At 32.4% G+C, this 24,121-nt stretch overlaps 2 protein-coding genes across 2 annotated transcripts; both read left to right on the forward strand.

Annotated features, from left to right (window-relative positions):
* The first annotated feature begins 1,152 nt into the window (after positions 1–1,152).
* LOC132727763 (uncharacterized) lies at positions 1,153–3,200 on the forward strand. The gene has a single exon (XM_060713341.1). The coding sequence runs from the start codon at positions 1,429–1,431 to the stop codon at positions 2,500–2,502; it is 1,074 nt and encodes a 357-aa protein (XP_060569324.1). The 5' UTR covers positions 1,153–1,428; the 3' UTR covers positions 2,503–3,200.
* A 4,875-nt stretch (positions 3,201–8,075) lies between these two features.
* On the forward strand, positions 8,076–23,306 carry LOC132727766 (uncharacterized). Its single transcript, XM_060713343.1, has 8 exons — positions 8,076–8,671; positions 9,478–9,586; positions 10,274–10,429; positions 11,122–11,250; positions 12,820–12,984; positions 13,353–13,520; positions 14,377–14,536; positions 22,949–23,306. The coding sequence occupies exons 1-8, from the start codon at positions 8,348–8,350 to the stop codon at positions 23,238–23,240; spliced, it is 1,503 nt and encodes a 500-aa protein (XP_060569326.1). The 5' UTR covers positions 8,076–8,347; the 3' UTR covers positions 23,241–23,306.
* Positions 23,307–24,121: the final 815 nt, after the last annotated feature.

Here is a 24,121-nt window from a genome sequence, read left to right on the forward strand (position 1 = left end):
TTTGGTACATTGTCCTGTAATCAAAGTGTCACAAAGCCTATATAATAGATCTATCTAATCACTGAAAACCTATTTGGGCGATATTTTATTTGTCGTCAATGGCGTTACATTTTAAAAGGAAACGGTGACAGGTTTAGCTTTTGTTACTTATTGTATTTGGTAATTGATTTTAGTTGTCATATTTACTTTTCATGGCAAATTTTTTAAAATCATTTTGTAATATGATTACAACTTGACTGAAACCAGCTTGCTTCTAAAAAAAACTGTGGATGTCACATACGTTTTCTTTAAAGTGAAACAGGTAGATTTAAAGCATTTCAAATATTGATACAAATACAAGAAATGTGCAACTGGGATATGCAAATAAAATATGTCTTGAAAAAAAATGTTGATAGTGTTCTAATTGATTTAGTAAGAAAAAAGTTGTATGAACAACATAAATATATTGTTCTTAACCAATTTATTATCTGCTATAACATAAAGATATTTAAAATCGGATCATGTATCCGACATATACCAACAACATCCATATATGAGCCGCGTCACGACACAACCAACATAATGCGTAGGCTATCAGTTTCTCTACTTGTTATAGGGTTTGTAAGCGAACATCATGGATCCCGATCAGACTGCGCGGATGCGCAGCCTAGTCTGGATCCATGCTGGTCGCAAACCCATTTTGTTGGTTTTTGTCGTGGCGCGGCTCATATAATTGTTGTCACATATGATATAAAATACTATCAACATAATTATTTATTGTATAACAGACCTTCCATTATAGACCAATTTATTTTCAAAATATATTTCATTATTTTGAGTACATTCTTGCTTTAATCGTAAAGTTAAATACACTCGTCATTTATCTTTACTTTTATTTAATTTAGAAACGTTATAAACTCATGCCTTGGTTTTTACGGGCACACGACAATTAACGTGTATGTCTGGGGTTTTTTTGTATTTAAAAGATTAAGATTTAAGAAATAATGATTAAAAAATACATAACCTAAATAAGTTTTTCATATTTTCGAAAAATGTCAAAAGCACTTTTTGTATATAATCTATTAATACTACTCCAGGTAAACCGCAAAAAAGAGTGTAAATATCTATTTATAGTTTCTCGGATATTGCAGGTTTTTTATCTGAGAGAAAAGAAATGATATTATGTTTTAAGAAATAAAGTTTATTATCGTCACTAATATTATTTTCGGACAACAGCAATAAAACGTCACGTCTGTCACGTGATTTGTTGCGTAATATGAATATTTGAAATATATATATAATATTTCGGAAAATCTGCAAGGTTAAGAAACTTTTATAAGAGAGCACATTTAAGTGCATATTAAATCATTCGGGAATATCATATCAGCATATATAAATCTGTTGAAAAAGGAAGAATATGTTTCAATACTAAATATAACAGAATTGGGCATGGATATAAAACCATCAAATATTTTCTACAGTCATGACACGATCATGTATAGATTTCGTAAGAAGAAGATCGGACGATGGGGAAGAAGGAATCATTATGCAGGCGGAATACCAATCGGAGAAACTTTAGACCAACTTTGTAATGGTAGGTGCCAATTATCTGACATTCCAAAAATAACCATAACAAAAAAAGACGGTAAATGGCACACACTTGATAACCGACGGCTGTGGGTATTTCACCATTATGAGGCTTACTTAAACAAACAAGGTAAAAGTTTAACTGTGCCTGTCGATATTGAAGAATATAACGAAGCAAACCACGGAAACAATTTTACAACTCAGGACGGAGGGGTAACAATAAAAATAAAAGATGGTGACGACCCAACTGGAAACATGTATAATCAGATTGTGCCGGTAACTCCAAAAGTTGAAGAGCAAAGTCATGAACATATATCACGCGAAGAAAAGGTGGAGGAAGAAAACAGTTCAAATGAAAACAGAGATGTAAAGAGTACAACTGGTTTTGAATTGTCAACAGAAAATGAGATCGAATGTGATAATACGTCGGGACTTCAAACTGTATGCGGCTTGATTAGTTTTGAAAAAGAAGAGCAAAAGAGTCTCATCGCTGACACCAATGCTGGCATCTTTGATACTGCGAAAACAAAAATTGGTCAGGCAGATGGTGAAATAATAGCGCCCACTACCACGGGCATTATCTCCAGTATAGAAGTGAAGAGTATGGAACGTTCAGCCGATGTTGAGATAGCAGACTTAAATAAAACAAACGACATCATCAATGAAGAAATCGCAGATGAAAATACCAGAGACTCGTCAAATGAAGGGATAGTGGAATGGAACGGTATTACCAACGTAACCAAAGGCGATGTAACAGAAATGAAAAGTACAACCTTAAGCCGAGATATAAGTACAGAATCGTCAGAGTACGTGACAACAATAGAGGCTGAAGCAAACAAAGAAGTTCAGACAAAAAAGAGAGGTTTTGCTTTACCTGCAACACTCGATTCTGAATATGAATCCCTTTGTAAACGACAGAAACCGGATAATAATTAAAAGATTCGCTATTACAATTTTAATCATGTGTTGACGAACAATACACATTCAGAATACTCAAAGGTTTGATTGCTTGGAAATCTGGTTTTTATTATTAGACACTGGTATTGTGTCTACTTGGACTTTTGACAATATAAGAATCTATTTTCATTCCAAACTTATTCGGTCATCGAATATTTTGTATCGAGTACTTTTAGCAATTTGTTAAGCGTGTAAATGAATGTAACACATCCATAAAAGCTAAAATACACTAGGCTATATTCGTCCGATTCCGTATCCGATATTTATTTAGAATGAAAACGTTGACATAATTTAATTGTAAAAAGCGACTTTAGTTAGCTTAAGGTTTACTTAGGAAATATACATGTACGTATATCAATTTTGAGTGCGTTTCTGTAGAATAATGCATGGTTCGAGTTAAATTGTGCAGGAATGAAGCAGGCCAATAATTAAACCGTTCTTTATTATGCTACACGGAATGACAATTGATATGTATTACCGGTCTAACCAGATTATATAAATATAATTTATAAAAATATATGATGAACCAAATTGAGTGGATAAGTAATTTTCCTGACATAATTAGGTTTAATGACGTCAAATTATATTTCATAGGACGTGAGCCATTCCTTTTTAAGCCGTGCATATATCGTGTATCACACAACAATGTCGCTTTTACGACTCCACAAATAACGGTATTGCATAATTTTTGACGCGGCTCTATTTGCATTATACAAACATAGAGTAAAGTCGCACTAAACTAAAGACGCGTCAATGAAAATAATTTCTTATTTAAATAGGCAATATTATATTTGTGTAGTAGCTTCATTACTGAATTGCTTGAATTTCTTATCAAAACTTTAGTGTAATTTGCTGAAAAACACAGTTTCAAATTGAATTTTTTTAAATAATTGAAAAATATTTTAATATCTTATCAATCAACACGATTGTAAAAGACATAAGTACACGCCAGAAACTTGCAAGAAAGTGATAACCGGACCTTAATAAATGATAGCGGGACCGTTTTTCATTTAAATGGCCGGTTATCATTCTTCGGCCCTACTTTGTCGTGTATGAACCTCTCAATACTGTATACTGTCCTGTCTCTATAAAAGGGGAATAAACGTGTTACAATCTACATAACTTTGTCTCTACTGAACATTCTAATGGTTAAGGGATCTGCCTTTTTTGTTAAAGCACTTCATATTCATTTCGCTATACTGACAGTGGGAACAATACCATTTTTCATTGATTAATTTATTTACATTTTCAGATAGAATTCTTATGCCTACATTGTATTTCCAAAAATAGATTACTGTGTGCTTTTAAATCAATCAAACCGGTACACTTTTGTTTAATTTTTAGAAAATAAATTATGGACCTTGACGTTAACTGGCGATACTTTCCATGACACAAAAGCATGTTAGACAGATTTGCTCTTTTTACGAGAATTAAATATGTACGTAAATCGATGTGGGGGTAATTGTAGTGTCATTTAGTGTGCCATTCAGTTTAATTTTCAGAAAATCATTGTGTGTTTTTATAACAGTTATTTTTACATTACGATGTATCGCGTGTTATGTTAAACCTTGAACCTTATTTTCGAAAAAGTGTTTAAAACCCAGAGAATATCATGCACATGAATTTTAAATTTGAACAATGGAATTTTGAATATGTTTGAATTCTTTATATTCTTCATTATTCCTTCAGTATGTAGTTCATTCAAGCCCACATATTTGTATTCCTTTGTATACTAACTTTATACAACTTTACATGGCGATATAAACAATACTTGTCTGTACGTAAAGCTATATTAAATGCATATTTAAAATAAAGACTTATTATTCACGTTAAATTAACTTTGCGACAAGAGGATTCTTTAGGAATTCAGCCATATTAGTTTATTTTTATCAAACAAAGCTTTTTTGTCATTCAGCCCGATGCATATGATACCGCAACACATAACGTAACACATTCATTAATCAAGATGTAGTAGTTATTTCACAAAAGCCTTTTCTTAATTTATATTTGGCAAGTTATTGGAGATAAATTGACTAACTATAAACGTGTTTGCTCTCTATTCCTTTTTTTTGTACAATGATTTCAACTAAATTATATTCTACAAAACGTCAAAGTGAACGGCGTGTGTTTTAATAAAATTGACGATAAAATGCCTTGTTAATAATATATATATATACGTCTTGTTATTAAGTGGTCGAGGGGTTAGAGTCGATGACTTCTAATCCAGTTACCTCTCTGGCGTGGGTTCGATCCCCGGGAGATGCTTTGGTAGTTTAGCACGAAGGAAGGTAGTCTAGTACTGGTTTAACTCTCCAGGAACGATGGTTAGGAAACTACCCGCCTATATGACTGAAATACTCTTGGGAAAAGGCGTAAAATGAAACAAACAAACAAAGAAACAACATGAAAAACCATTTAAATCATAAATCTCCGGGCATGGTAAATGATACTTAAAGGCCGTTTGTGGGAGTTTATTTAAACTGTTCAATAGAATTTCTTTAAACTTGGCATGTTGTTAGTATATAATAAGAGATACATATGAAACGATTTTGAGGTCAACGTTATCACTTTTGAATTACCTGCCCTTGAATCAGAACTTCTACTTATTTGAGGTCATTTCAAGGGCAGATAACTTAAATGTATGTATATAAAATCTTGTTTTTACTACTGGATTTTATTGTTGATCATAATGCAAATTTCAGTTAAAGATTTTCTGTTTGAAAAAAAAAAGGAATTCAAATTATTTTCCGATTAAAATGTTTTTATAATCATATTCTTTAAACAGGCCAATTTGTTTTAAGAAAATCTATTGAACAGTTTTAATTTTGCCTATATGTATTTTTGAAAACGCCCTTAAGCGTCTTTAAAATTCAATTTATTGATCAAATCTGTAAGAATATTGAGTTTTGTTCTGTCTTTTAATGCCAAATTTTGATATTATTTAAGAAGCGAATTTCTTTAAGTGTCATTATGCTTATTGAGTAGAACTGAACTGAATTGGCTATATATTATATATTTAAAAAGATTGACTATTATTGAGGTACCTGATCCGTAATGTAACGGAAAATGTTCACGATATAATACAACGATTGGCTAAAATATGGAAAGACTGCCCCACTCTTTTTGTCAATTAAACGTTACAGAACTTTCCGATGGATATTTATTGAATTTACATTTTTTGTATGTGATTTTCATGTGTGTATGTGATTTTCATGTGCGTTATGTAACTTAAATGTTCTTTACATTGTAAACTTGTTTCTTTACTTGTTCTCCTCTGTGTGTGCGACATTGTAAAGATAGTTACTTTAGATGGTGAACTAAAAGTCTTAGAGCTCACAATTTGATCCTTACAACTATTTTTAGGAAATGGGTAAGCACAGAAATAGAGCCGCAGACCTGTCAGCTCCGTCCTCACATTTAATACACTGAAAACCTCAAATACTGATCATGTTTCATCCGTAATCCTCTCTAGTTAAGAAGATTTGGAAAATTCAGATTCGTGCCTGTTTTTTTTTTCATATATAATTGCCCTCCCTAAAATTTTACTGAGATCTTCTTACAATTCTTGGCCAAGTATACAGAAATTAAAAAAAAATTGATGAAATGTGAAAATAAATGTACTCTTAACAAACTTGCAAAATATATCTATCTGGCTAATTGCAAACGTGGAAATGTACAATTAAACGATGAATTATAGTAACGTTAACGATATAATATACTTTTATACAAATTATATAAAGTACACATTTGTAAATATGTATTCGCCAAGTCGTTACAATATGTACTTACTGTCTTAACTGTATAATTGTCATAAAAATATTTATTTTATTTTCTCAAAATTGTCTACATGAACTTAATTCTTTAAATACAATTAAACATGTCAATCACCCTGTTTATGAAACACGTATGTACTATTATAATTTACATATGTAAAGTATGTCCTGTACTAAAGTTTGTATATATAATTTGTTAACAGCTTTTCGAATGTCTTGTAAATATGTTTGTGTGATAAATTATGTTATACTTTTATCATAATTATGTTACTCTTTACCGCCATACAGTGTTATGTACAACGTATTGGCGATGAACATGTATATATGTTTGTGCCAAATAAAATGTTTGTTTTGTTCTGTTCTGTTCTTTGCATTTACGTTTGAACGAAACATAGATGGTCTTAACAATTAAATTAGCATTTCCGGACATAAGAGGAACCAGATTACAGAACTTGTAAAATGTGTGTTATGCGATTCGAAAATCGAAAATCAGAAAAATGGGTTTAAGTTCGTTGATGATTTTTTTTTTCAAAAAATGACTCTCTTTTTAAATAATTTATTGTCATTTTAGATATTTTATATTTTTGCGTAAATTACATTGTCATATTACAAACAACACCATTTCTCTAGGGAAGCAAATCTACCAACCACAAATCAATATGGTATGTATGTGCATTTGAATAATTTAGATGGAAAAAGTTTTAAATCACAATTATTATTATCATCACAAAAACTCGTTTTCAGTCACGACTTTTTGTTAAAACAAATATTTTATGTTTCAGTATAAACAAGGTCAATATAAAAATTCTTAGTTTCTAGACACATATGTACACAGTTAAACATAATTATCATATGCGACAATTTGATAAGTTAAATTACGAAGTCATTTTGGACCAGTACGCAGCGGGAGATCCCTGGAAAGACAAACATGAGGCTGTATACTTTGTGATTGATCAGTAAATTTTATTTCGATCAACACATATGTGTGCGATGGCTACGGAATATACCGGCATGTCCGTGCAATTAGAAAATGGTCTACACTGTCAGAATCTACACTGTCAATACATATTTTGAACCTTCCTTATTCTTAACCATGATGAATATTTTTAGCTCTGAAAATGCTCTAAAAAATAAGCAGTACTTCTTTGAAGAGTTTGGCATTTAAATGTCCTATACTAAGACGAATGTTTGTTTAAGGTAAAGTTGTTCAATCCATAAGCCTGTGTCGGGCAGTTATATCAACGGGGCGTGGAGTGAATAACGGCGGGGCGGGTAGAATCAAGTTAACTTGTAGCGGCGGATTGTGACGATTTTATTACTATCCGTAGACATTACAATGACTAATATACTACTGTGGGAAAGATTCTATACCGCTTCCTCTTAAGTTCTTATGTAAATTATTTCCATTTCCCTTTTTTCAAATATACATTTATACAAAATGCGAAAACAAATGAGCTATCAAAGGTTTGATAAAAAAAAAAATATAGTTCAGCACAAATGTGAAGAAAGCTTGAAGAATATTTTATCCTCTGAGAAATATTGTAGTACCCCAGTATGAGTCGACACATCATCGGCTAGTAAGGTTACTGTTGCCTAAAGTTTTGTTCATTCGATATATCTATCGTCAGGACCCACGTGTGGCTGAAATGTTGCCTTTAAGTGTTGAGGCATCAGAATTGCAACCACCTTTTATCCATACGTGATTGTAAGATGCGTCAAGGAAGGTAGGTCTGATCCCTGGTGTTGCTGAAAGTTTTTAAGACCCGAGGTGAGCCAAAATCATATTTCCTGTTTCGTCGCTATATGACCTAAATTGTGTTGGTGCGCCGTAAAACCAAACAAAACAAACTGTCATCAGGACAGGAATCAGCAGGATAGTTTGAACGGCCTAACTTGTATGTTACATCAGAATAACTGACAGGTTTGTTGGTGTCTGTAATATGTACTTAAATGCTCCTGATCACTGTTATGGAACACAGGTTTTTTTATTTAAAATCAACAAATAATTTTTGTTTTGATCTTTGAAGACTTTATCATGAAATGATCTAAAAATGGAAGATACTCTATACATTTTTCTTTCTTCGGTATTTCTGCTATATCAGTTTATTATCATAAGTTCACAAGAGGAACCATGTCTTAATATAGAGGATAAGACAGTTCACAGGATAGGACTTCAGGAAACACAATTTTGGACAGCGAAAACACTACATTTTGAACACTGTGCGAAACTTTGTGTCCGGCAAAAAAGATGCAACTCAATCACGTTTGACACACAAAGTCGCATGTGTGAACTTAACACTGGAACGAGAACGGATACACAGACAAGAACCGGAGAAAACCTTTTGTACTCAGAATTTAAGTGGTGGCCTTCTAGTGTAAGAATTTTTTGTGTAGTTTTATATTCTGTGTGCCATTCATTGTTTTATTTCTGTAGGGATTGTTGTTTCTGTTTTTTCCTTTAGTTTAATAATATTTTATTGCTACTATATTATATAAAATATGAGTAATATCAAGAAAATGTTCATATCAATGTAGTTTTTGTTGAGGAAAATTTTGAAATAGTTTTTTAACGACATGAAATGCACGTCCGGCTTGGTTATGTATCCCTGAACATCCGAACGAAAATATCATAATTATGAACTCTGTTTATGGTTCATGTGGTTATTTTCAAATTCCATATTTGACAGACTATCATAGCCATCCTATGTATTTATAATTATTCACACATATTATTAAGCAATGGTTAGTGCTTATAGATGTATGTAAGTAGAAATATATCTATAATTAAGTTATGAATTTCGTGTTTTACAACAAAAGCAAATAACCCAAATTGCCAAAACTATAACAAGAGCTAGACTTATAAAATAACATTTAGTTCAGTTTGTAGATAGTAAATAATTGTCTTACATTAGTTTTGACGTCCCCTTTATTTAATGAGGCAACACAGTTGACAATTCCAGTCTTCCAAGTGAGCGTCAAGTTTCGTTAAAAGTTTTCTACATGTACCTTAAATTATTTTTGAGTTTAGCATTTTATCTGTCTTGATTTTCCTGTGGTTTTTTTCTCCTTTTTAAAAAAGAATATGTTCAGACATTCCTATCAGTCCCATATTTAATCTATAAAGATACCGTTTCAAGAAAAAAATGTAAGAAAAAAAACCCCACATATTTCGATATTTAAGCTGGATAAGAATTGCTACAGTCGTCCTTGTGCAGAGTCCGAGTCTTGTATCCCGGTAACGCTGCTTGGTGGATCTGCAGAGTGTTCTTACACGTGCATTCAGACTTTCAGTAAGTGCTATTTCATTAAATTCTTTTCAATGTTTTCAGGAAAAGTAATGTTTGTTTTCGTGATCGTTTTTTAAACATGAGACAGAGAGGGTTAGAAATACGTGTCTATCATTGTTTTTTTGGAATAAAAAACTGATACTGTTACATCGCAAGTTTGACATTTATTTACAAATGACTTTGTATATCATTAAGTATATATATTACAAACAATAGTGTTTGAGATTAACTTAAATGGCTCTAGGGTAAATGTTGTATTTCATATTACAGGATTTCAGATATAGCAAATATAAGATGTTTAATAAAGTCAGTGAACTGCAGATGTACATTCAGTGAACTGCAGATGTACATAAACAGCATAATATCACAACACCCAGAGCTAAATAAATAACCTTAATCAATACAAAAATAAACAATCTATAATATTTATAGCGCTATATACCAAAATTTTCAATATTCCAGAAATGGCATTTTCACAGATATTTTCTGTTTTGGTGAAATCTTTAGAATGTTTATTATCAGAAGCCGTTGTGGATGAAATTCAACAGAAATAATGATAGACAGTTTAACAGTCCGTCAATACGACTGTTTCTAAATATAACGGGAAACAAAGGTAATTTGTAGAGCCCTCTTAGCAATTGCATTTATTTACATTTTTATTACATTGTCATATTTTATAACAATCGCCAGGAGATGTATGTCCACTGCCTCGATGGGGTGTATCCAATGGTAGGACAGTGGGGTCAGTCAACACTTACGTGTGCGGTAAGGGTACAACTGGTGGAGGGACTGCAGTGTGTTTACCTAATAAACAGTGGGATAAGGATATCACACCTACGTGTACACGTATATATCATCACTTTTTATATATTTCATTAAAACTATGACATATTCATTTGAGTTTGTTTGAATTTTGGTTGTATGACTGGGGTTTAAGTCACACCGACACAGTATAGGTCATATGGCGACGGAAAACAGCAGATGCCCTTCCGCACGAGAGGGCGCCTGGGTACAACCACCGACGTTCTGTACGTTAGCTTCCTCATATGAACGAATCCAATTTCCTTGTCGGGATACGAACCCACAGCGGTGAGGGGCAAGTGGTTTGAAGTTAACGGCCTTAAACACTCGACCACAGACGCCACCTTAATTTGAGTTATCTCAAATACCGACATATTTGATAGTGACTTGACAATACACTTTTCATTCTGACAAATTTGATATTTTTAACACAGCAAAGTTATATTTAGTTTTTACATGTATTAACTTAAAATAATTTTATAGAATAAATGAAAAATCATCGTGTTATTTTTCATTGTATAAAAGACATAAGAGGTTACATTGTTCGCATCAATTTTAAAATTTATTAACATGCATATTTTGCAACACTGATACTTATTTGTTGATGTTTCTTTTTTCTCTTTCTTTTTTAAATTTTCTTTCTTGTTTCTTTAAAAAAACAATTAATTTGAATGCGTAACTATGCTTAATCACCATCTTCATTTACCATAATTGTATCACATATTTTTTTATTTTAGCCATTTTTGGTCAGAAGTGCAGCGACAACGGGCTTTGTTCTGAGATAGACGGAAAATGCTCAGATCAAGGTGTGTGTCAGTGTGAACCATACAGGACATATAACGATACACAAAAACAATGTGAACCTGGTAAGAATGTTAGTCGTATTTTGTCAGCAGACATTTAGTTAATCTGCTTAATACCATGATTATATAAATATTTTAAGACATATAAAAGTTAATCACTTCTTATGATTGGGCTCGTTTGATACAAAATATTTGGCTTAGTTACAACAGAAAAAAGCAACACACAAACATGCTTAACTTTGAATATCAGAAATTGCAAACAGTTCGACTTGGTGTCCGGATCCTGATTTTGAAATGATAAATCGATTAAAACAATTGAAACCAGTTTAGTTTTACTATTTGATGATATTCATTTACCCAGAACGTGGAAACTAAGCGATACATGATGTTTATGTCAAGCATTGAATAATACAATGTCGTGGTTGAATAATTATATTAGGCAAAGTGACATGTTTTATCGATTTTATAAATGAAAGAGAATTACACAACAATAAACTATATTTGCTGTATGATTATATTTGGAATCTTTTCTTTCTTTTATTGTGAAAGTTGTGTCAGATAATAATTCATTTAAAGACCAATTCATTGCGCTCATGGACCATTTTAGCGCTTCGTTTAATTGTTTCCTTGAATGGAGACTTGGTTATAATACAATTAAACAAAGTTTTTTTTGTATCACAAAATACCGTTGTAAATAATTAAAATGTAGGTTTGTCTTTCATGTCGGTCTGTAAATCGTCTATAGAAATTACATTAACAAAGAGACACAAACTGATAATTGGAGTAGATCTCATAACTAAAAGCCTGTTGACAGACATAAATATTTGTACAAAATGCTTCAGTACTTACCGATCAGTATCATAAACAAATAAAGTAGACTTTTATACTACTTACGTGTTTTCTGCTGCATCGGGAAAAACATGCCCCTGATCTGAAGAAACAAATCATATTAAGTGGCGGAGAAATCAAAGCTTCGGACTGCTCACTACTTTGGTGCAAACTACCTGAAGGCGGGCAAAATTCTGGAAACAAAGTGATCCCTCGGAAGCATTAATCACAACAAAATTACATAAGAATTGCAGACTCGGTTTGATTGAGTCTGTACATGAGAGATAATGAATCAGTTCAACATCCCTCACGCCCCCTAGCACCGGCTTGAGCGGTACTCAATTCTCAAGCCTTTGTTCTTTGTGCAAGCAACCATGCACTCATTGACAGAATTCGTGAGATACTGCTGAAATGTTGTCTGATAAAGAACAGACATGTAGGTGGCACTTGTGTTTCTCTTTATATGTTTGAAACGAGGTTATATCTCGATCTCACTACATAATGCGCTCGTTTCCTTGGCATAAATATCTTGTTCCCATCGGGGTACTATCTCGTTTTTCAGGAGATAGAAAAAGTGCACAACACCTGTCACGTGTGTGCAACCGTAATATCAGGTTGATAAGAAATTAAACGAAAGTTTTAACTCTTAGTCAGATGAAAGTTCAAAACATGGTGAAGAAAGAACTGCTTTTCATTCAAATGTGCAAAAAAAACTTATATATGAACATTGTATGTCTAATACATGCGACATTTCATTAACAATCATTATAACAGTACTTCCATTATTTCGATTGTATGTTGTAGATTGCGGTGAACCTCCTGAAGTTGACAATGCTCAGAAAAATGGTAGCAAGTCCAGCGTTATGTATACGTGTAAAGCTGGTTACCGTCCTTCATCTGCCTCTAGTAACACCATTACGTGTACACAGTCAGGCTGGGAACCAACGAATAGTTTCTCTTGTGTTTTTGGTACGTTAAATATGGACGTTATGATAGATCTATAGCTACTTTATTAATTGTCAAATGGGGGGGTATGAAATGCTAAGTTCTCGAACATATTACATGCTCTACCAAGTTAAAAAGACACGTACAGCTTATCGTAACACGATAAGTAAAGTAATGCATATACATGAATACCAAAATCTTTACAGGATTTGATTTTCACTCTGCATCGTACAATTGAAGTGATGATGATTTTATAAAGTTATTATTAAAATCATTATTTGTATATTTAGCAGAAATGTGTTTAAATGTTTCATAAATTAAAAAAAATAATCTTCATAATATATAAACAGCAAAGGTTTTATAGTTATTCTCAAACATAAATGAATTTCAAGCCTGTGGTGACCCGCTTGAAGTTCCAGGGGCTACAGTAACCGGGTCCGGATCCGTGCGGAAGTATACGTGCAACGCACCCTTATACAATATTCCGGGAAAGGGGAGTGAGACGATAATTTGTGATGAATCTTTGGGAAACTGGACACCGACAGGCTTTAAATGCGGAGGTTTGTGATCCATCTATCTATCCATCCATGTTACTTCTTAACGTTTGTTATTGCTTATATGTAAAGCAAATTCTCATTTATTTGTTTTTATAAAACATGTAAATATTCAATATCAAAATTACGAGTGTACACATGTATAAATGTTAAGAGTTTATTAACGTACACGTTAGGATCAAAGATTCCCGCCTATCTTTATCAAGTTTTGAATTAATTTTGTGTGAAGTGACAAATAGTGTGAAATGTTTTCGTTGTTTTTCTATTGTTGTTCTTTTTAATTATATAATATTTATTTTCTTGATAATGAATATATTTCCACATTCTTTTTTGCAACTATTATCTCAATGCTTTTCAAGTCCGTCGTGGTTGCAATGGGAATTCGTAAAAGACCATCTGTTCCATATCTTTTAATGGAAGTCCTTGTCACAAAGCTTTAAAAGCATATTTTGCTTTTTTTGTTAATTTGATATAACTAGTAGATGACCCCTGTTGATTTTGGGGTCACTAGGTCAAAGGTCTCAGGAGCCTTAAATGTCAGAATAATTTGCGCTCATTATTAACCATTTATCACAAAGTCTTCATAGTTCACATATTGATTAATATTGAATATTGATATAACGTTGATTAACCAATCATGTACTGTTAACAGATCACGTGCTCCTCCATGCTTCCAATTGTTACAACACAGAGTACATGAACTATATACGTCAACATTTTTAACCTAGGGTTAGTGTCTTTTGTAAACATCATGGACTGATTTTTGAAAATGCCGTGGCCTATATCTGGTACCACATGTATTATTATATATTTATAAAGTGTGAATTTAGTCTTACCAGATTTATTGATTTATTTCCTGTAGGTATACGCCTGATTCTGGGTCAACCTGAATTCAGAGAGTATCGTAATTGGCATCTCAGCGGGTACCTTGAAATGTTTATAGAAGAGTGGAGGGCTATATCCCCACACATGTGGACATGGAATGATACAAAAGTTGCATGCAGACAACGTTTTGGTCTAGAGTAAGATCTTTTGTATTTGAGTAACCTGAATATAGCATTTCAAAATCAACTATTTTACCATGGACATATTTAACAACATGTAACAAATAAATTTATCAAAAATAACAGTTATATAGCAGTATGTTATTCGTAAAGATAATTAAGGTCCTAGTGACTGAACATTTGCTCTTCTAGTTAACCTAAACATTGGAACATTATCACATAAATCATGACTCTGAAATGTTTTAACATTTGCACAAAGATACATAACAGAATGTTTAGACTGAACGGATGAAATAATATGGCATTGAAATACATTTAGTTTAAACATATTTATTTCAATATTTTACATATGTTTCATTTTATATGTGAATAATTGTTACATAAATTGAAAGGGATTAGAACGAAAGAAAACTTATATAGTTCCTCTCCCTAGATAACAAATGATATTTACACAAACATATATGGCAGGATAGCTATTTCATTTAAATTATTAAGTAAGAATATTGCAAGATTTAGTTTAAACATGAACAATGAAAAAAAAAAGGAAAAAGAAATTAGGAATGCAACTTAATAAGACAATTTTCAGATGAGTACTAAGCAAAAGAAAACAGACAAAAATAAGTTTTTTTTTTATTTAGACTGGCACTTAAAGCAAATTTAGCAAATGTCTAGAAATTAACTATATTAAGCTAACCAGAAAAAACATTATGTGTATATTAAATATATATATCAAAAGAAGACAAAAAAATATTGGAAAGACCAGACTAACGAACAGAGGTCAAATTGGAGATATTGCAGTATATTAAATGTTGGTAGTATAAAATACATCTAGTGGAAACGTCCGCTGCTATTTATAAATTCAAATACGGCATCTAATATCCATGTGTTTGTTTGATAATCATTTGACGGATCTCCATATAGAAGGGTTCGAAGATCAATGGAACATATTGGAGTCAAAGTTTGAAAAAGTGCATTTCTTATTTGTGTATAATTCGTGCAAGTAAAGAAGAAGTGGTGGTTGTCTTCAATTAGGCAACAACTACATAAAGGAGATGATACTATATTTTTTAAAAAATAGTTTTTAAAATGTACGGAAGATCCTACAGAAATTATTAAATGTAACATATCGGAATGCATTGATAAGATTAAAGAAACAAACGACTGTATTTCAGATGAATTTGATGTATTTCCAACGAACATACGTACACCGTGTTTTTATATCTTACCTAAAACACACAAATCTCCAGACTTCACACTGCCATTAAAGTATATTGGTAGACCTATTGTGTCAGGATGTAACTCACCGACAGAAAATATTTCAAAGTATCTCGACTTTATACTTAAACCACATATGCTTAGATTGCCAATCATATGTAAAAGACACCACAGATTTTCATCAAAAAATTACGTAATGTTAAACTAACAAAGCAAAACACATATTTGGTAACACTAGATGTCTCTTCACTTTATACTAATATACCACATAACGGATGGAACTGATGCGTGTTTGTATTATGTAAGACAAGGAAATAATAACAGCAGTCTTTCGTCAGATGAATTGTTAAACTTTTGAAAAACTTATTTCTTGAAAAATAACTACTTCAAGTTTCGGGGATGACTATTTTCTTCAGAAAATGGGTAGCCGCGGCTATGGAAGCCCAGTCGCCCCCGCGTACGCAGCACTTTTTAATGGGGAAATTCGAAGAGGAGTTTTTGAAAGATAGTCAGCTTAAACCGTCATTGTGGCTTCGTTTTCTAGACGATATTTTTATGCTTTGGGGATCATTCTCTTGAAGAACTTAAACACATTTATTGACAAAATCAACAATGTTTTCACCCAAGCATTAAATCAACCACACATATCTGCAAAATCTTGTTTCGTTTCTTTTTGTGTTAAGTATGCAAAAGGAAAATCGTACGAACTTCAAAACTAATGTTTATGTAAAAGGAAACAAACAACCACCAATACTTGATTTACATCCTGTCATCCAAAACGGTGTAAAGACGGAAATACCCACAGTCCAGGCATAAGCGTTACGGAGAATTAATCCGACGACGACGTGTTTCTACTTCACTGAAGCAACCTACGAGAATTCTTTCATAAGTAGAAATTTCCCTGAGACGGTTATAGATTCAGCGTTTCTTCAACGTGTCACAGATGTCACAAAAGAGGATGCCTTACGGCCACAAGATAAAGAAAAAAAAATCGTTCTTCATTTATTGTGACATATAATCCGTCCAATTACCTAATATTGGAAAATACTATTCATAAAATATTGGGACCTACTAAATCTGTCAAAAAAACGAAAAGGTGTTAAAAATATTCACAATAACTACACACCCATAATTGCCTATAAACGTTCCAAGAAACTTACAAGACTTTTTAGTTAGAATCTAGATTTGATACTGACAGTTGACTTTACATCACATTCTGGAGGTTGTTGTAGAAAACGCTGTTCTCATTGTGTTCGTATTAATAGTGGTACGGTTCATTTTACAGTTCAAATACAGGAGAGATATTTGACTTAACGCAACATACTACTGTCAAACCAAGAATTGTATATATTTGATAACATGTAAAAAAATGTAGCATGCAGTATGTTGGTCAAAAACCAAAAACCTGTGTCTAAACGAATGAATAGCCATAAATTTGATATATGCAATTTTGTAATCCTGCATTCTCAACTAATGTTGCAAATCATTTAATAAGGACGATCATAATTTTTACCGACTTTTCATTTATGCCCATAGATGTTGTTTTACAATACTTTAGATCGTTTGTGCAAAGAAACATTTTGGATTCATAAGCAAAAACTCATTTTCCAGAAGGAATGAACAGCAAAGTTGTTGTACTCAATTAATAATTCATAAAATATCCAATCACGCTACAAATGCTAGAATTACGCCACATAGATATTCGTTTTTTCCTATTTATCATTTTTTATAATTAAAACCCTATAGGAAATATTTCGTATTTATTAATACCGATATCTATTTTGTGTCGTTTTTTATATTTTTATATTTTTGATGCTTTGTTTGGTGCACTTATCTCTTTTAATCATGAATTGGAATTGTTCGTATTTGTTCGTTTTTCCGCTAAAGTGGGCGTGACGTTAATTGTAAAATTACGACGTCACGTCCGTTGATATTATTATTATTTATTTACCTTGAAAAAGGCATACATTTGCCGAAACGTTGGAAAAATAAAAAATGATATTATACGTGTTATTGCTGTGACTTTATTATTTTAATACTATATTTTTTAAGAACAAGTGGTGATTTAGAGAGCTGCATTTCGTTCTAAGTCTGGTATGAAGAATTTGTGACCGTCTATCTCCATAATAGAAGTGTCGGGGAGTTTTAGTTTTGTCTTCGTTCAAAGAGCTTTTGAAAGAATTCAATGACTGTAGCTGACGGGTTTCAATCGGTAAGGAATTTCCATTCACGAGTGCCGTTGGTAGAAAGGAGTTAAAGTATAGAGTTGTTCTTGTACGAATTGTATCGATATTTTGAGAATTACGTAAGTTATATTGTAGTATTCAGGCCAACAAGATCTGGTTACAATAGACGATAGATAGGATGGAGTGAGACAATTTTCATTTTGTAAGTTGAATAAAGCTTATGCTCCTTCTTCTGTCAGAAAGTGATTCCCAATTTACATCATTGTATAAATCAGCTAACGATATCAGCTTTGTTGCACCCGTCACAATACGTGCTGCCTTCGTTTGAAATTTGTCTAAATTCTTGTTTTTTCGTAGGAATGTACACAATTGTCCCATATTATATCAGCATATTCCAATAATAGGACGAATGAGGATGTATATCTGCATTTCTAGAGATTTCGGTCTAGTTGAATTTACCAAAGTTTACGCATTATGTTTATCTATTCCATGCTTTTCTTTTATAATAATTGATATGGGAATGCAATGAAGCAATCAATCAGAAAAAAAACTCCTAGATTTTGTGATCAGAAACTTGAGGATTTGTTGGCCATACATGGAGAAAAGGTGTGTGATTGGTTTTAAATTCTTTTGATATAATCATTTGACTCGGATTTAGATGGATTTAAGTTAACTAGCCATTTATCACCCAAAGACAAATCTTTTGTATGTCATTCTGCCCATTGTATCATGTTTTCAGAAGGTGTTTCCAACTATCAGATGGAGCCTAGTGTCATCTGCAAAAAAGATTGATGTGGAACCAATATCTTGAACAATATCGTTGATATAAACAAGAAATAGAAGGCCCAGTATTTGATCCTTGGGGACTCCAGATGCAATTGTAACACAGTCCGACATGGTACCCAGGAAGAACAACTTGTTGTCTACGATTTGTTAAGATAATCGAAAGCCATTGGGTGTACATTTCCACGATTCCAGATTCATGAAGTTTCACTAACAAACCTTGGTGCCAAACTTATGCAAATGCTTTACTCATATCAAAAATACGACCCTCACCTCAGGCCATCATCTAAAGCCTTGCAAAAATTATTGTAAAGAATACGCAAGTTTGTTTACAGTTGAGTCACCTGGCAAAAAATCCCGACTGAGATGGAGTGAAGAATGAAATGTCTTCTGTAAAAAGTTAAAGATATGTTTAAAGACTACTCGTTCAAATACTTTTTTCAATACGTGTTGAGTAAAGATATAGGTCTATAATTGTTTTAAACAGCAGGATATCCCTTTCTTATATACAGCACAGACATTGACAACTTCCAGGATGTTCGGCATTTTCTTGGATCGTAGTGAGAAGTTAAAGAGCTGGTGAAAGGGATGAGAAAATTGTTGGTAGGCCCTCATAAAAACTCGATAACTGATAGTGTCAGGTCAGATGCTTTAATCGGTTTTAAAAATTTCAGTACATCCTCAATTTTCAGAAGGAGATATATAAATCGTTTCCAAGGTCTGTTGATTTGTCTATGTCTGAGGGTCTGGGGGGATCCCTGCTAGAGTCGTCAACCATTGTCTGGTTCTTGAAAAAAGTGTTTTTAGTAGATTAGCCTTTTCAGGTTCCTTCAGATACAATGGAATTAGTAATTGGATCAATAAGAGAAGGAAATAACCTTTTTTTTGTTGAATAGATATAAGGATTTGAGGATTTCACCAATCTTTGATGATATGGAATTGATTTAAGATTGTCAGACAATGAAAGAAAGTAACGAGATTTGCTGTCTTTGACTAGCTGAACGCTTCATTTTCTGAGTTTCCGAATTTTAACCAAATGATTTGACTTTGAGAAATTTTTTGCTTTTCTGTAGGCGCGCTTACGTTGTCTTATTTTTGTTTTTTATTTGATTGTTCATCCACGGAGGGTCATTAGGCTTGATTTTTTTACATTTTTTTTTTGGAATACAAAGTTTTGATATGTTTATGATAGGTTTGTAATATTCTCAACAAAGGTGTCAATATCATCATCTTGAAAAATTCGTCCATTTAAACTAGATTCATCTTGCTACGCAGCAAGTCATAGTTGCCTTTCCATAAAGCCACACAGTCTATCAAAGACTTAGCTTTGGGTTTTATGTAGGAAAAACAGCAAGATTGGGCAGTGAATACCTGACATGTTGCTGCAGAAAACGGATCACCAACCCCAGCCTTTATTAACCATTGTCTATGTTGTTAGTAAAGAACAGGTCAATTAGTGACGAAGAATTTTCTGTAAAGTGTGTGTGTTTCATCAATGATTTGGGTAAGTCCATATTGTTGACATAGTGTTGTACTTTTCGGGAAGAAGTCTGAGAGTCAATGTTCAAATTGAAATCACCTGTTAAATTCACATCTGAAATGCCAGTATCTATGGCTAATGCCAATGAATCTTCAATAAGAGAATAAAAATATTATGACTGGGGCCGATAGAAAACGCAAAATCAAACTTCCTTAGCGCTAGACAATCTAAGTTCGAGCATATGCATTCTAGATATTTAGCTCAAGGTCGGTTCCTACGTACATATGTGATGAGATTTTTGACATAAATCAGAACTCCACCATGATATCGTTGGTGCGATCTTTTCTAGATTGGTTCATGGAGAATCCAGAAACAAGAGATCCACTGTAGACACTGAGTCACCTTGCATGTTTCGGTGGAAAAGCAAAGAATATCGAGATTACTTAATTCAGCATAAAGGATGTCAAGCTTAGGAAATATGCTTTGGACATTATAGTGAACAACTGTAAGATATTTTGAACATTTAAAAAAAAATCATGGAGAGTGTTATCAAGAAAAGATTCTGATGAGACTGAGCTCGAGAAAGATTGAGAATGATCTGGTCCCGGATTTGGATGAATATCTCCACACATTGTTTAACATGTTTATTTACTTATATCTAGTACTATTTTCTTCACAATGAACAATAAAAAAAGGTTAGCAACATACGCAATCGCTACAATATGTGTGCCTATCAAAATATCACATCAATGTTACTTACAAACAATAAAATGAAGATAATATTTCAAAATTGTGAGTAGCTGTATGATTAACCTAGTGAAAAAAGAAGAAAAAATCCAATATTAAATGATTATTGTTCAGAATTAAGTTTTCAGCACCAGTTATTTTTGAATTTAACTTAAATGATAATATCAAAATTGTCTAAATTATATTCGATATGTTAGCAATCATTGTATAAGTTAAAACATGGAAAACAGTATAACAGTTAATATATGAACAACATTTAACTTAAAAAAAGAGAAGAAAATCAAGCATTGAAATTGACATCAGATATATACAAAACATATAGCCTATATTCACAATTTTCATATAAATGAATGTAATAAACGCAAGGATCAGTATAGAGTTATGATGCATGTTTCTACTTGCCACATGGTATAACAGCATACCTACACATTTGTACCCATATTTACAAAATCTAATATATACATGTGTTAAATTAGTTTATATACAACTAGTCGGAGAGAATAATAATTGCACGAAGAAAACATTCAAGCGTATATTAAATAACTTACAGTGTGTAATTAAATCTAAATAATAACAGAGCCCGCATCAAAATATGCATGTGCAACTATATCTGTATGGTATAATATTCTTACAATTATTTAATTTCTCTTTCTGCAGACTAAACCAAAAACAAAATTATCATCCTTAATTTTTCGCGCGTTCTTTACTCTAGTTTGTCTTATTAATAATAGTATATATTAATCAAAAATCAATTTAATCAATTTTGCAAATGCTGAAAAGAATAGACTGTATCACAGACGCTTGGGGGTCAGATCCTGCCCCCCAACGTGATACGCCCCTGTAAACACTCTACCAAAACTATTTTAATATTTAAACACGAATTGTACATCTGTTACAACGATAAAAATGGTTTTCAAACAATTTTTACGTATATGAAAAAAATACCGTATACCATCAAGTCTCAATAAAGTAAAGATTGCAGACTCCAAAATGTAAACACGATAACCCTTGTATAATAAAACCTTTATAAATCATTATTAAATGAACCTTACCGTGACTTTTCCGTGGTAAATCAATAGAAAATAGAATTATCTCCTAGACGCAATCAGAATAAACATTTATACATCTCATTGTAATATAAAAAACCACATTTAATTAAAACCGAAAGTAAATTTTGCGTTCTGTCCAACCAATACGAGACCTGAGCCCGGCTCTGCGTGGAGCGCTTGTCAAACCGTTTGGATAATTGTGCATTATATAGAATTAAAATAAAACTTGGGAAACAACACACTGTGCATCTTGGTAATAGTTTTATTACAAATAAATGTCTTTTAAACGAGCAGCTAATACGCTGGACATGAGGATATAATGCTCGAGTAGATATCTAGTCGAAAGTATGTACACCGTTTGGATACCGGCTTGACAAGCGCTCCACGCAGAGACGGGCTCAGGTCTCGTATTGGTTGGACAGAACGCAAAATTTACTTTCGGTTTTAATTAAATGTGTTTTTTTATATTACAGCCTTTAATCCAACAATTTTATCTAATATCCTGACAAGTCTATTTGTTATTTTATTCGTTTCAATTACGAACAGATTAGATAGCGAATAGTTAAGTTTTAAGCACCAACTTAATGAAGTGACATCAAAATTTATAAATAATTTCCAAATTTATGACATCATCGATATTCACGTCATATTATTTCGATAAACATAACAAACACTGGCCAGGCGATTTTCTTGGAGAACTTGTAAATATTTACTATGTGCCAGATTGTTATATTGAATTTATAAGTGATCAGCAAATTGTTTCATGCATGTTTATTTTTGATTGCCGGTTTGACTTTGAAACTGAAATTATGCCTGATACTGAATGTTTGACTTTGACATGTCAAGGAAAAAAGTTTGAAACAGCTTGCAGTTATCAGAATAAGTTATGTTTTTTTTCAAAAGTGACCCGAGTTGGCCTGTGCCCATTTAAAGCAAAGTTATGTTGATACGTGAACATTCTTTATTCCAGATTTGGAGGAACATATTATAAGAATTGGTATAATACAAGCAACCCAAGTCAACTTCCTAAAATTTCTAATTTGAACACTGGATGCCACGGAGACGAGGAAATACTTGAACTTTGTCCTGGGTTTCTATTAAAGAGTGATTACTCGGTTAACGAGCTTGCGTTAACCTGCTTCAAATACGGCAACATAGGTAATGTGCTAAACACTTCTAGAAAGTGGAAATTTCACGTTTTATGGTTACGTTGTTACATGTCATTTTATATCACTTTATGTAAAATTTGTACAGTCATATAACGTAATTTTATGATACGTATCTTAAGAAACAGATATGCTTAAATGACTCTCTAGATTCAATCGAGCGTTCAATGACCACTTCTCTGAACAAAAATTTCATTCAACTGATAAATATATGTTTCATGATTCCATGCCTCTGTATGTAAGATCATCAAATGCATATAGTTTATTTCAAATTTGCATTCAGGCCATGGGCCCACACACATGAATACATAAAATATATATAAACACAATAGCATAATGTTATAGCAGCTTGTTAGGGTAAAATTGCATCACAAAATATACATGTTTACATAAAGTTGTATAAAGTACAATGGCATATTGTCATAGCAGCATTTTCATAAAACATTTAATTGCATATTAATAAAATTCAGCAACCAACATAAAGACGTTTAAGATATAAATTCATACGCAGTTTAAATGCATAATATTAAAACATTGATAAGTTTCGTATTGTCTTAACACTTTTGCATGACATTTATAAGTTAAATTTATGATTATTTGGATGTTCCCAATACTTATTTGGTATAAATTGTTGACGTAAATTATCATATAAAGGACATTTTAATAGAAAATGAAATTCACATTCAATTTCATACCGACAGTGTATAAGATAAACGGATTTCCCTAGGAATATCAATATGTCTTCCTTTCTCTATCATCAATTGATGAGAAGAGGACCTAAAAGCAGCAAGACTACTCCTAAATTTCAATATATCTATACAGTCCAGATATTTTTCAAAATCAATATTTTATTTTTGAAATTTCTATAAAATACTAGCTTTCTGTTTTCTAAACAGTCACTGTTCCAATTCTGCATGTGTTGATCTTTTAATCTATTTACATAAAGGGTAAGGAATAAGTTTGCATCTTCAACCCTT

The sequence above is a fragment of the Ruditapes philippinarum genome, unplaced genomic scaffold (assembly GCF_026571515.1).
Source record: "Ruditapes philippinarum isolate M1 unplaced genomic scaffold, ASM2657151v2 ctg5137_1_1_1_1, whole genome shotgun sequence".
Classification (NCBI taxonomy): domain Eukaryota; kingdom Metazoa; phylum Mollusca; class Bivalvia; order Venerida; family Veneridae; genus Ruditapes; species Ruditapes philippinarum.

Bases quoted from the DNA above. Each gene is read 5' to 3' on its own strand.
- LOC132727763 (XM_060713341.1), top strand. From the start codon at position 1,429: ATGGATATAAAACCATCAAATATTTTCTACAGTCATGACACGATCATG.
- LOC132727766 (XM_060713343.1), top strand. From the start codon at position 8,348: ATGGAAGATACTCTATACATTTTTCTTTCTTCGGTATTTCTGCTATAT. The intron at 8,672-9,477 runs GTAAGAATTTTT...TCGATATTTAAG, and splicing joins TTAAGTGGTGGCCTTCTAGT to CTGGATAAGAATTGCTACAG. The intron at 14,537-22,948 runs GTAAGATCTTTT...TCTTTATTCCAG, and splicing joins AGACAACGTTTTGGTCTAGA to ATTTGGAGGAACATATTATA.